This window comes from Salarias fasciatus, chromosome 20, assembly GCF_902148845.1.
Source record: "Salarias fasciatus chromosome 20, fSalaFa1.1, whole genome shotgun sequence".
NCBI lineage: Eukaryota > Metazoa > Chordata > Actinopteri > Blenniiformes > Blenniidae > Salarias > Salarias fasciatus.
Window position 1 is genome coordinate 2088515 of NC_043764.1, and position 14123 is coordinate 2102637.

At 53.1% G+C, this 14123-nt stretch overlaps 1 protein-coding gene across 1 annotated transcript in view; it reads left to right on the forward strand.

Moving 5' to 3' along the window:
* Positions 1 to 3322: 3322 nt before the first annotated feature.
* lama5 (laminin, alpha 5) overlaps positions 3323 to 14123 on the forward strand; it is a 64464-nt gene continuing 53663 nt past the window's right edge. The window contains 2 exon segments of the mRNA XM_030118753.1: positions 3323 to 3715; positions 7656 to 7808. Of these exon segments, the coding sequence (XP_029974613.1) occupies positions 3476 to 3715; positions 7656 to 7808 (393 nt within the window). The 5' untranslated portion in view covers positions 3323 to 3475.

The following is a 14123-nucleotide window of genomic DNA, read 5'->3' on the forward strand; positions in this document are numbered from 1 at the left end:
CCCTGTCTCCAGACTGCTTCCCCTGCGGGAGGGCAGTGACCCCCGCGTGTGTGTGTGTGTGTGTGTGTCCACAGGTCAGAGGTCAGCATGTGCTACACAGACGATGGAGGAAGTGGACGTGTCAGACCGCCGGACTCCGGACGGCGAGGACGACACAAACACCACAATGATTCAGCCAAACCTGGAGCATCACCGAACCGTCTTTCGGGGACTTTCTGATCCGGAACCTGAGTTCCAGCAGGAATGTGAGCTGCTCCATGCGGATCGGGGACCCTGCTGGTCCAGGATAATGCTGCTCACCGCAGGAGGTCTTCAGGAGGATTCTTCACCTCCTCCGACCCAGCAGGAGTTCAGAGGAACAACAGCAGAGCTGCTCTGGAGTCTGGATGTGAGGACCAGGACCAGGACCAGGACGAGGATCAGGACCAGGACCAGGACCAGGACTAGGATCAGGACCAGGACCAGCATTCCTGCTCAGTCAGTGTTTCTGAGGCTCCGAGGGCCACAACACCACAACACACCCAATGCGATGACAGTTTTGTGTTTTCATGTGAAAACGTCGTCGTTTCCCCCTGCAGCGTATCTACAACCGAGCCTGGAACGGGGGGGGGCACACCTTAAGACACACACTTTATTACACACACTGACATCTGCGTGACATCTGTATGGTTCACTCTGTCATCTGGACAGCTGTGGCTCTATGGGTTTTAATAGGTTTTACTTTACGATGCTTCTACCTGACAAAGCTGCTGGAAAAGTGAATTTCTCTTGTATCTATCTATCTATCTATCTATCTATCTATCTATCTATCTATCTATCTATCTATCTATCTATCTATCTATCTATCTGTCAACAGAGGCTCAGTGCAGTGATTCTCCCTGAAGAAACATCCAGAAATACAGACAGAGGGAGAAACAGGCGATTCGAAATGACAAGAACAAACAATAAGACAGAGCGGAAAAGACGGCGAGAAACCACCAAAAAAAGAGCAAAATGGTAAAAAGTGGAGGGAGAGGAAGAAAAGGGCCTGGTTGTCTCACCTCACTAATCCTGCCTTTCTCTCGCGGCTCTATAACTAATCTACTTCCTGGTTGCCACGGAGACCGGAGGAGCAGCGAGGGAGCGGCGGCTCGCCGTGGCAGGAGCTGTGAACTGCCCCATCAGCTGAACCCACTTACCCCCCGCTGGCCCGGCACTGAGAAATGAAGAGCTTCCAGTGTGTCTGAGAAGAAAGAGAGAAAAGAGGAGAGCAGAGAGGAGCTGGGAGGCTGCAGGGATCCCACAATGCACTGGGGCAACGCCTCTAGCATGACCAGCCTGAATCCACAACAACGTGAAGCATCTGGAAATAAAGGTCGGCTTCAGACTGGAACTTCAGCAAACTTCATCCTCTAACGCCAGATTATAGAGCATCTTCCTCCTCTGACATCAGATTATAGAGCATCTTCCTCCTCTGACATCAGATTATAGAGCATCTTCCTCCTCTGACATCAGATTATAGAGCATCTTCCTCCTCTGACATCAGATTATAGAGCATCTTCCTCCTCTAGCATCAGATTATAGAGCATCGTCCTCCTCTAGCTTTTCTGGCCTGTCTGACTGATCAGCCTGCAGCCTGACAGCTCAGCTAACATCACAGCAACACTTTATTTGCAGTACATGTGATTTTCAGTGATGAGTTATTAACTCTCTGCTTATCGATGAAGCGTGATCAGTCCTCGTTATCGGTCATTTTCCCCAAACGGCTGATGGAGAAACTGAACCCGTGACTCTGAGTCAGCTGAGCGGCGGAGGAACCGCTTCATCTTCTCCAGTGGTTCTCTCACTTTAATTACATGGCCCAGGTCCAAACACACACACACACACACACACACACACACACACACACCTGCTCAGGTGATTCCTCTGGGTTTAGGGCCAGGGCCGGGGACTCTGGACTGAGCCGGAGCAACAGGATTTGAACGTTCAGGCCACAAAACGAAAGTCCAGAGTGAAACTGGAGTGACGTGACCGAGAGGCTATCAGCTGAGCAAAGTCCTGCTGGCGGCCGCCGGCAGACTCCGCCCACACCTGAAGAATGTGAGCCTCAAGCAGAGTCCTGGCTGCAGCGTTTTTACGGCCCGGCCGGTGAATCATTGTTGGACTGAAACGGAGTCCTCCTGAAACTCCTGCTGCCATTTGTGTTTGTGTTTGACACCTGGCTCCGCAGGCCGCCCGCTGTTTGTGCGTGTGTGTGGCTTCATGCGCCATTTGTTACTCTGTGTGTGAGTGTGTGTGTGTGTGTGTGTGTGTGTGTGTGTGTGTGTGTGTGTACTGTTTTACAGCTCTACTGGGTTCCACTCGGAATAAAAAGAATTTTTCTTCCACTTGAGAGAAAACTTCTTGCGTGAAGCTGGTTTCCGGGGTTCTACCTCGAGATCAGCTTTACAACTTTTCCTTTGTTCCACTGCATCAACTTTTGGTTCTTAGGAAACTTTTAAACTACAGCGGAACTTGGAGTCCGTCAGAAACACAGAACGCTGTATTTTCACATCGAAAGTCCTATGTCGAATTCACATCGAATGTCTTTTAATGTATTGTAACATCATTTCAACACATTTAACATCTTGTAACGCTGTGTAACAGCATGTAATGTTGTGTAGCTCTGTGTAACGTTGTGTAATGCTGTGCAACGTTGTCACGCTGGGTAACGTTTTGTAATGTTGTGTAACTGTGTAACTCTGTGTAACGTGTAATTTTGCGTAACATCTTGCGAACGGTTCCTCCACACAGGGACTGAAGCATCGGGACGTTGGTCTTCCAGCTGATGGGGATGATGGAGGAAGCTGAGAGCCTCCACCAGCTGCAGCTTCAGAGGCTCTCAGCTTCCTCCATCATCCCCATCAGCTCCAAATCAACAGAAACGCAGAAAAACCCTTTAGATCGTAGAATCGAGGTACGGATCAGGATCTGATCAGGATCTGTTCCAGAGTGTGAGGAGTGAGCCACTGGATCCCGCTGGGTCAAAGTTCTGAGAGGATTCTGGGAAAGAAACTTTCAAACTCATGTTTTCAGTAAAACCTGGAGAGAAGTTAGAGCTGAGGGGGGAAGGGGGGGGGGGGGTGGAGGAGGAGAGGGGTGGAGGAGGGGGCCGTGCCGCCCTCCGGCCTGGGGAAGGGCCAAACCAGCTGAGGGGGAGGAGGGGGAGGAGGAGGAGGAGGAGGAGGAGGAGGGTGGGGGGTGGGGGGGGGACTCCGCTGTGGAGTGCCGGGTGGAGCGACACACACTCACTCAGACACACACTCTCTCTCGGAGACTCGGACCTCGACGCTCCGCTCTCCGGTCCTCCGGCTCTCCGGCTCTCCAGCGACTCTCGGCTCCTCTCGGCCGCCTCCCGCGCCGCCCGCCCCGGACCCGACCCGCCTCGCCTCTCCGCCCGGACGCCGCGCGGCCGCCCCCGGTTCGGACGGCAGGTGGAGCAGACAGAGAGGGGAGGATGGCGCCCCGGCCGGCCGTGCTGCTGCTGCTGCTGCTGGCCGCCTGCAGCGCCCAGGAGCTGCCCGCCGGCGGGGTGAACGGCTACAGCCTCCACCCGCCGTACTTCAACCTGGCCGAGGGCACCAAGATCACCGCCACCGCCACCTGCGGGGAGGACGACGGCGGCCGCCCGCTGCACGACCTGTACTGCAAGCTGGTGGGGGGCCCGGTGTCCGGGGACCCGAGCCAGACCATCCAGGTGAGAGAGGGAGGGGCCCGCTCCACCTGCTGCCGTGGTGTCAAGCAGGGGGCAGGGTGGAGGCGCCGGCGGTCTGCATGTTCTTCCCCTGCCTGCTCCAGCTCCAGACCGGGAGTCTAAAGATGTGGCCCGCAGACCCAAAGCGGGCCTCCACAGGGTGTAGCGGGTTGTAGAGAAGAACTGATTGATGAGGAAGAGCAGGAGGAAGAACAATGAAGCCTCCGGTACACAAAGGCTTTAAGAGAAAACATGAAACTTCAAAATGGTTTTCTGAATGTTCAGACAGCAGCAGAGCCCGGAGCAACTTTATGTAAACGACTCCCAGGGCAGAACTTTTTTAAAAACACTTCGACTCGAAACGCTGCTACTCTGCATGTGTATTGGTCTCTGCAGCGTGTGTGTGTGTGTGTGTGTGTCTGTGTGTGTGTGTGTGTGTGTGTGTGTGTGGTTTAATTTCTAAAACAGCAAGCAGCACCAACTAGTGGCCAACCACTAAAACCACTACGTTTCTCAGTGAAGATTTTGGACCCCCGCCACAAGCTCAAAAATACCCTTTTTGTGTCTGTGCATCCAGTGGCTGTTTCCCAGCTGTTAGCATCGTGGTTAGCTTAGCTCAATTGCTGGAAGTCAATAGGAAACAGAGCCGGACTGACAAAAGTGGACAAAATCCTCCTCCCAGTGGTCCAGGGGACGGCGTATTACGGCGTATTAGCACGTGAAGTAAATCCGAATGGTTATAAAATATTTAAAAAGACGTGTTTTGTTTTCAATCCGTTAAAATAAGGTTTTGATACACAGACCTGCACAAGCGCAGTGCTCCGTGGAAGGATATACCGGCGCACAGCGGCTGAGTCTACAGCTTCTACTCCTCTAAATCCTTCCGTCAAAGATAGGGAAAGGGCGTGGGTCCAAAATCTTCAGAGTATTCCTTTAAAGGAAAATACGAAAACGCTGAGTTTTCTGTGAAGAGGCTGAAGCGAGGCACCCTGGGAGTGAGTCTGAAAACAAACAGGAAACAGAAAACACAGCCTGTAGGCATTAGTTTTTATTTTGTCACAGGATATAGCAACTGAAAAAATGACAGTATTTATATGAAGCTAAAATCTTCCTTCCTGCATCCTGAGAGGCTTTTGTAGCTGTTTAAGTTAAATGTGATTGTTATGAGACCCTTGACTTTGCCTCTGACTTTAAGGTGTGGCGCTCATCACTTCGTACTTTTCTTTAAAAGCCGTACGAAGAAAGATTAAATCATGTTTAAAGATAACCCAAAACAGGCAGTTGACCGTGCAGGAGCGTCCGTCGTGACTGCATTGCTGTTCACGCTGAACCAAAGGTGGGCGGAGCTGACGTGGCGTCCCCCCCATAGCATTCTCATTGGCTGTATATAAGGGTGGGCGGAGCTAAAGTGGCATCCCCCACAGCGTTCTGAAGCCTCCAGCAGGACGTCTCCATACTGGACTCTGTAAACCAGATGTAATGTGATTGGTCCAGCCTGTCACATGACCGCATCACGTGGGCAGAGGAGGAGCTGTGATTGGGTGATTGATGCTGAACTTTAACTCCTAAAATAAAATCAACAGATGATTGATGAGAAAATCAGAGTCTGGTCCAGAAGAACCTAGAGACAGAGACCAGAACCTGGTCTGGAACCCGGAGCTTTATGTAGTTATTTACTCTCTGAAAGTCACCATTTTTGAATGGGTTCTAATGGGTTCTAAGGAGACCCGGGCTCTTTTTGAAACCAACATCCCTGGATTCCCCTGGCATTACAGCTTTCCTGCACTCCAGCAGTGTCTTCATGTTCTACCCGCTCGGCGCCTGGTCTGAACGTATGAAAGATGCTGTGAGCCGTCAAGTCGGCGTCTGTTCCTGCAGTACTAGAGTGGGCCACCAGGTGGTGCAGTGAGTGAGTAGAGAGTTGTACGCTCTAGAGAGGACACACTCCGAGTGAATGGACTCATTTCAAAAGCCTGCATATCCCCAGTGCAGCCGCAGTGTTCGATTCCCAGCCTCCACTCGGAGGGGTCAGCGGCATACACGGACCTGCAGCCGCAGCGTGCACGGACCTGCACGGACTGCAGCCAGCTCATTATTTCATGCACTGCTTCCTTTGTAGGACTTGGCAGCGCTCTGACCACGGGGCCGCTTACGTAAGGCCGGGCAGCTTCCATCCCTCCTCACTGGACGGTGATCGGCCCGCCGCCGCGCCGCCGTGCCGCCGTGCCGTCGTGATGCCTTTCTAATGCGCTGCTGAGATAGCGAGCTCGTAAACACGCCGCCAGGACGCTCGTGGTGAAGTTAATCATTGAGACGACAGGAAGGCAGATCCACCAGTTAACCATTAAGGCAGAGCTCTCTCTCTCTCTCTGTCTCTCTCTCTCTCTCTCCCTCTCTCTCTCTCTCTCCCACCTGTTCTCCACATTCCTGGTGGTGACTGACCCGTGTCGTCCACCAGGCCGGGTTTATCCGCTCTGTCGCCGCTGGATCGTCCATTCGGGCGGCGCTGCTTCCTCTCAGGCCGAAACTCCCACCGAATGGGAAAAACTCCCACATTTCAAATTCAAATAAAAACCTGTGTGTGTGTACAGGTGGAGGATCTGGGTACAGAACGACGCCAACTAGTGGAGCAGCAGTGTTTGTCCTCTTCATTGTGAGGACTGACGAGACGCTGCGTTCGTCCGAGGCCGGAGATCAGCACTGAACCTGCGGAGATAATGGATAATCCATCATTTTTGTTGAGTTTCAGAAAGTTTTCAGCCGCTCGATGTGGTGAATGTTCCCTCATCCCGGGGTTTGCTGAGGCTGCACACACTTGCGCTGATAGTAGCAATGTTTTCATTAATTAGCCTCAGCAGCAGGAGGACCAGGGGAGCGTGGAGTTGAAAACGCAACTTTTGGTGAAACTTTTGGAGAAAGTTTCCCTCCTGAGCGGCCCAGCGTCGCCGCGGCCTCCGTCACTCGGAGCGTCGCCGCGGCCTCCGTCACTCGGAGCGTCGCCGCGGCCTCCGTCACTCGGAGCGTCGCCGCGGCCTCCGTCACTCGGAGCGTCGCCGCGGCCTCCGTCACTCGGAGCGCCGCCTGCAGAGACGTGGAGAGAAATGGCAGATTCCGCCGTGGAGGTGGAGAAAAGGCTGGAATGCAGGGAGGGAGGAGGGGCGTCGCCTTCCAGGTGGCCGACCTTCAGCCGGCAGACAACCGGAAAGAGGCGGCATGAAAGTGGAGATGACAGGAGCTGCCCCGGGGGGGGGGGGGGGGGCTCCTCTTTAACCTTGATTTTATTTCATCTCATGCTGGTACTAAACTCTCGGCGCTCCACTTTCAGACCAAACAATCCGACCGAGGTTTGAGACAATAGAGGAGGCGAGCCGTCTGCCGTAACCCGAGCCAAGCCGCTCGTCTCGCCGCTCACAGGAAACCCGAGCTTCAGGGACGAACCTGTTGTGAAAGGAAACCCCTCATTTTAACATGACGCCGAAACGGGATTCAGGTTTTTAGACGATCGAGACGAAGCGCAAAGATGTTTCTCTGGTGTTTCAGCGGCTTTCTGTTGTCATACAGCGACATCTAGTGGCCACAGCTGGAATCAGCCAGTATGATTTGATCTGTATCAGTTGAGTCGCATGAACCAGGAAAACAACTCGACTTTTCGTCTGGAACAGGGGTGTTCATTAAACATTTAACTTATTTCTAAATTATTATATGATTCATCACTCTTGGGTCGAAAGGGATTCAATCAAGGTTCAAGTTCATCTTTCTTCATAACATAAATCAATGAAGTTCACCAGCCGTGGTCGATCAAACCAGTCCAACATTCCAGCAGTGTTGGCCGTCAGTCCAGCAGGGGGCGCTGCTCTAAATCCAAATCCTGGCCAGAGTGAGATCAGAGAAGAAGCAGCCTCGTCTTCCTTGACCGACCGCCTGTCCCCGTCTCCCTCTCCAGGGTCAGTACTGCGACATCTGCAGCCAGGGCGACGGCGACCGCGCCCACCCCATCACCAACGCCATCGACGGCACGGAGCGCTGGTGGCAGAGCCCGCCGCTGTCCCGCAGCACCGAGTTCAACCAGGTCAACGTCACGCTGGACCTGGGCCAGGTAGGACCGTCCAACGCCATCCAACGCCATCCAACGCCATCCATCCAGCAGCACCCACCGCCATCCAGCACCACCCATCCAGCAGCATCCAAAACCATCCAGCACCATCCAGCAGCATCCATCCAGCAGCATCCAGCACAATGCAGCACCGTCCAACACCATCCAACACCATCCAACACCGTCCAACACCATCCAACACCGTCCAACACCGTCCAACACCATCCATCCAGCAGCATCCAACACCATGCAGCACCATCCAACACCATCCAACGCCATCCAGCAGCATCCAACACCATCCAACACCATCCATCCAGCAGCATCCAACGCCATGCAGCACCATCCAACACCATCCAACACCATCCAACGCCATCCAGCAGCATCCAACACCATCCAACACCATCCATCCAGCAGCATCCAACGCCATCCAGCAGCATCCAACACCATCCAACACCATCCATCCAGCAGCATCCAACACCATGCAGCACCATCCAACACCATCCAACACCATCCATCCAGCAGCATCCAACGCCATCCAGCAGCATCCAACACCATCCAACACCATCCATCCAGCAGCATCCAACGCCATCCAGCAGCATCCAACACCATCCAACACCATCCATCCAGCAGCATCCAACGCCATCCAGCATCACCCATCCAGCAGCATCCAACACCATCCATCCAGCAGCATCCAACGCCATCCAGCAGCATCCAACACCATCCAACACCATCCATCCAGCAGCATCCAACACCATGCAGCACCATCCAACACCATCCAACGCCATCCAGCAGCATCCAACACCATCCAACACCATCCATCCAGCAGCATCCAACACCATCCAGCACCACCCATCCAGCACCATCCAGTAGTTAAATGAGTAGCAGGGGCCGGGTGAAGGCTCTGGGCGCTCCCAGCAGGGTGGAGGCCCCGGCGGCTCCCAGCAGGGTGGAGGCGCCGGCGGCTCCCAGCAGGGTGGAGGCGCCGCTCTGGCCTGGAGCTGCAGGTTGTGGTGAGCGTCTCTGTGTTCATGAGGCCCCGCCCTCCGTCAGCGCTTCACCTTCACCTCCACCCAGCCTCCACTCCTGAAACCTCTCCAGGCCTCTTTGTGTTGGGCTCTCCGGCTGGAGTGGCCATTCATGGCTGGAGTGTGTGTGTGTATGTGTGTGTGTGTGTGTGTGTGTGTGTGTGTGTGTGTGTGTGTGTCTCTCATAAAACCTTTTCTGAGTGTGTTTACCTCTCGGCTGCTGTGGGGATGAATTAAAGCGTCTATAAAAGGCTCTGGTCCATCAGAGGTCGATCTTTCCACCGTTGGTTGAAGAACTGATGCTTCAGATCTCCTCCTGACGGAGAACCAAACACCAGGACTCTGTTCTCACAACACCCCGTGTGAGAAGTGGAATTCTGGTGTAGTGGTTTGCACTGCTGCTCCAGCCGCAGAAAGTCCCCGGTTCGAGTCCAGGCCTGCCTGTGTGGAGTTTGCATGTTCTCCCTGAGCGTGTCTGGGTTGAGTGGAGGAGTGTGAACTGAACCGTTAATCATCCAGCCAGCTGGTTCATTGTTCGAGTCGGTTGACCCGATGAGGGGACGCTGCAGAAATGAAGAATTTTTTTTCTTCTTTTTTTCGTGTTGGTCGCCGTGGAGACGGTCCAGCAGGTGAACCTGGCTTTCTGCACAAATCTGAACCAAATGCATCATGGGAGCTTAAGGGGCGCTCTGGTTACCAGGTGGCAGTTTTGTCTTGAAAGAATGTAGGTGGGCTCCGTGTGTGTGTGTGTGTGTGTGTGTGTGTGTGTGTGTGTGTGTGTGTGTGTGTGTGTGTGTGTGTGTGTGTGTGTGTGTAGGAATGTGAGGGAACCTGCCTGGACCTGCGGAGGGGAAGGCTTGTTAAATTACCCCTGACTCTCTTTCTTCTTTTCCTGGGAGTTCTCTTGAGCAGCGTTTCCCTCACTGGGGTCTGGGCCCCTCCCGACCCCCGACCCCCTCTGACCCCCCCGACCCCCCGGGGCCATCGGGGGTGGAGAGGCCAGGCTCTGATCACTTTGTTTTAAAGTTTTAGAGTCTTAGAGTCTCAGTGTTTCCACAAAGTCCCATGTCCCCGTTTCCACGGAGACGGAGCCAACGTTCCACCTTGTTAGCTGTTTCCGAACCTCCTCGTCTTCCTCCTCCTCCTCCTCCCCCTCCTCCTCCTCCTCTTCCTCTTCTGTCATTCTTGTTCAACAGTCCATCAGTAGGTTTAACTCCTCTAACATCATGTCTACAGTTTATCAAAGCTGCACACACACACACACACACACACACACACACACACACACACACACACACACGGCCTCCTCTCAGTCTGCAGGCTTCATGACTTCAGTAGGGAGTCAGGGGGAGTAGGGAGGAGGAGGGGGAGGGGGAGGGGCTCCCTGATTAACTGTAGGAATAACATGAATCATCCAATGAGGTCATTCCTCACTCAACACAATCCACTGTTGTACTGTCTTTAGTGTAAAGGTGTGTGTGTGTGTGTGTGTGTGTGTGTGTGTGTGTGTGTGTGTGTGTGTGTGTGTACACATCATTCCTCAGACCTTTATTAGTGGAAGAGTTGTCATTACAGACTGAAGAGGAAAAAACAGCGTTGAGCCAATAACAGTGCAGTAAATCGAGTCTGAAAGGAAGGTGAAAGAAAATACCTGGAGGGTGGAGGAGGAGGTGGAGGAGGGGGGGACAGGTGTGTGTGTGTGTGTGTGTGGGGGGGGGGGGGTTATTCACAGAAGAAAACAGGTGAAGAAGTGGAAAGAGGAGGAGGAGGAGGAGTGACGGAGGAAAATAACAGAAGAGGGTTCACAAAGCAGTTATTAGTGTGTGTGTGTGTGTGTGTGTGTGTGTGTGTGTGTGTGTGTGTGTGTGTGTGTGTGTGTGTGTGTGTGTGTGTGTTCAGGTGAGCTCTGATGTTTTCTACGAACCCCAGCGAAATGATAAGAGTGCTGTTTAACCTGCAGCTGCAGAACGTTCCTATTGTTCCACCAGAGGTCAGAAGGTCAGAAGGTCAGCGTCTCAGCAGGAGGACCAGAGGCCCAGCAGCCTGCTCCTCCTGCTGCTCCTGCTCCTCCTCCTGGTGGACTGTTGTCCTCAGAACGTCTTTCACCAACGTTCACACACTTCTCAGCGTCACACACACTTGCTTTCCTGGAGCCCTGGCAGTTTTCCCTGCAGATGAAAACACCGAGTCGCTCGCCGGGTCGAGGCGGCTGCATTGTTCACTGACCGCAGTCTTCCTGCTGCTGATGTGGTTTTAATGTCAATGTCGCTAATTCAGAGCCAGCAGCGAGCTGCAGGACGGGAGGAAATCACCAGTACAGCAAGATCTGTCGTCTGGAGGTCAGAGGAGGAAGATGCTCTACAGTCTGATGTTAGCTTGGATTATGATGCTTTATAATCTGGATGCTAAAAGAAGCCGATTCATCAACTAGCGACAACGAGAAGGAGAACTCGCTACATGCAGACAGCTGTGAGGAAGGGAAGCTAACCATTTGTCTCAGCATGCTAATGCTAAACACAGCTGCTGTGGATTTCATCATAAGGGCCTCTTGTGTTTCCTTCATCCTGTTTCGTTAAATTGGAGTTCACTGACATGGTGCCAGAGCTGCAGACGCCATCTTTGAAAAACGCCGTCGTGTGCTTTGATGAATGCTAATGCTAACGGAGTCAACCAGGACGAGGACAACAGCTTCACGCCATGCTAACGCTGCTCCTCCTCTGGTCAACAGGAGTTCAGGGAAATGGTCACAGTGAGGACAGCTAATGCTAACGGCTAATGCTAACGGCTAAGTGAGTCAGTTGGGTTTAGTGCTGGGGTTAGGGTTGGGGTTAGGGTTGGGGTTGGGGGTGGGGTTGGGGGTGGGGGTGGGATTAGGGTTGGGGTTGGGGTTGGGGGTGGGGTTGAGGGTGGGGTTAGGTGACCTTGTGCCGATCAGCTGATGCTGTCCTACTGCTGTTGTTTCTTACAGCTGAATCTGCTCTGTCCTTTCTTCTTGGTTTTTTTGGTGTATTTCTCCTCAGTTGCAGCGCCACCTGCAGGTCTGGCAGGTGTACTGCATCATTTAGAGCCGTCTTTTTGTAGACAGGAGACTTTTCAAGAAGGAGAAAAACGGTGGTTGTGTCTGGTGTGGACAGAGCTGAGGACGAGGGGACGGGAGACAGACCAGCTGGGGACATGTGTGACTTTAAAATCTCTAAATTAACACCTGCTGGTGGCTGAAAAAAACCCGTTTGGGCCTCCAGACCTGGACTCCATGTCAGTGTAGGAGCAGAGTTCATCGCAGCTCGGTGGATCTTTGGTTCTTCAAAATTTGATTGGATGTTTCAGATAGTTTCCACGGCAACAGCCTCGCCTCATTATAATAGCACTGGTTCCAGAAATAATTTACTTCTGGAGCTCTTGAAGACCAGGTGGACTGAAAATCAAATTTTGTGCTTCTGTTGATGAAAACCTTTGTTACTCCAGACAGTTTTATCTTGGTGATTCCCTCTCAGAGCGGCTGTGGACGCTCTGAGCGTCCCTCAGTCTCAGAGCGGCTGTGGACGCTCTGAGCGTCCCTCAGTCTCAGAGCGGCTGTGGACGCTCTGACCGTCCCTCAGTCTCAGAGCGGCTGTGGACGCTCTGACCGTCCCTCAGTCTCAGAGCGGCTGTGGACGCTCTGACCGTCCCTCAGTCTCAGAGCGGCTGTGGACGCTCTGACCGTCCCTCAGTCTCAGAGCGGCTGTGGACGCTCTGACCGTCCCTCAGTCTCAGAGCGGCTGTGGACGCTCTGACCGTCCCTCAGTCTCAGAGCGGCTGTGGACGCTGCCCCTGATGCTCGGTCTTCAGTCGCTCTCTGTTCTGGTGTTTTCCGCTGTGATTCACTCGACGACACGTTTCTCGTCTCATCGGTCAATAGCAGCTGTTCTTTTTCAACTTGGACGGGCTTCAGCTCGGGGGGACGACAGTCCGTCTCTTTCATTCCCGGTCCACTCGGGTTCCATCTTCCTGTTAAACTCTGTCGTTCTTCATGTGCTGAAGGACGAGCGGCGTATCTGACCTTAATAGGAGCGAGCCGGTCCGGAGCGACGGGGGCTAAACAGGGACCAGCGATGGAGCTGAATCACGTCTGAACCGGAATAGAGCGGAGCAGGAAGAGGGGGCGTTTGAAACGCTCGGCTGACACTTCTTCGCTTCTGAGTCACTTTCTGTTGTTTCAGCGGCTCAGAGGTCGTGTCGAGGCTGGCTGCTTCTTTAACACAACCGAGGAACTTCGGTCATTGGTGCTGAATTACGAAAGTCTGATCATGGCTCGTTACTTTCTGAAGTTTATGTTACTGGGTGACGCTGCTTAGAATTCCAGCATTATTTGGTATTCGGCTCAGTTTGGAATAGAATGGAATAATGTAAAGTAGAAAGCTGTGGTCGTGTTTATGTGGGAGTCTGTTTACGTGACAAAGTCACTAAAAATGCAACTTTTTTGAAACGCTGCTCCTGCACATGTTTCCAGAAGGTTGATGTGGAAATGAAAACTGAAGCATTGTTCCTGACAGGATGAGGAGACCAGAAAGTTAAAGATCAATAAGACGGGATAAAAACGACTGATGTCCAGTAACAGGATGAAAATGGAATCTGAGTTCACGGCTGTATGAAAAGGTAAAACTACGAGAGACGATAAAAAGTTTTATTTGGAAGGTTAGTCTGCCTCGAGCTTTATTTTGAAAAACGCTTGAGTTCCGTCTTCCTTCCTGTGTTTTTGCGCACCGTCCTGCTGCTCGGTCGAAACATGAAGTTTCACGCCGGATCGTGGTTCAGAAGAGGCTGAGGACCGTCAGAGCTCACCGGTCCTCCGGATCCTCCGGGACCCGGAGCCCTTCTCTACTCCGTGCTCACACAGCGAAGCCCCTTCCAGCCTGCCTGTCCACCAGAGGTCAAAGGTCACTCTCAGGCTCTCGCCTCGTTGGCCCCCTGCTGGTTTGAACTTCCTTACTTTTTTCCTCCTGATGTACCGCCTCAGTTCGCTGTTCAGGAAATGGACAGTAGAGCGTTTCCACTCCTGTCTGTCGACTCTCGATGGTCGATGTTTTGTCTTCCAGCAGCTAAACCCCAGAAAATACAAAAGCCGCACTTTTTAATCCCAGAGCCCAGGTACCGATCGATTAACCAGCTGATTAAACCACAGGGACCCCCTCGCTTCACTGAGGATCCATTTCCTCACTGCTGTGGTCGTATCGTACCGACCAACAGTGACGGAGCAGAAAGCCGGCCTCCCGGACCCGGTTCAGACTTGTGGACGGGAGCAGGGTCCCCCGGC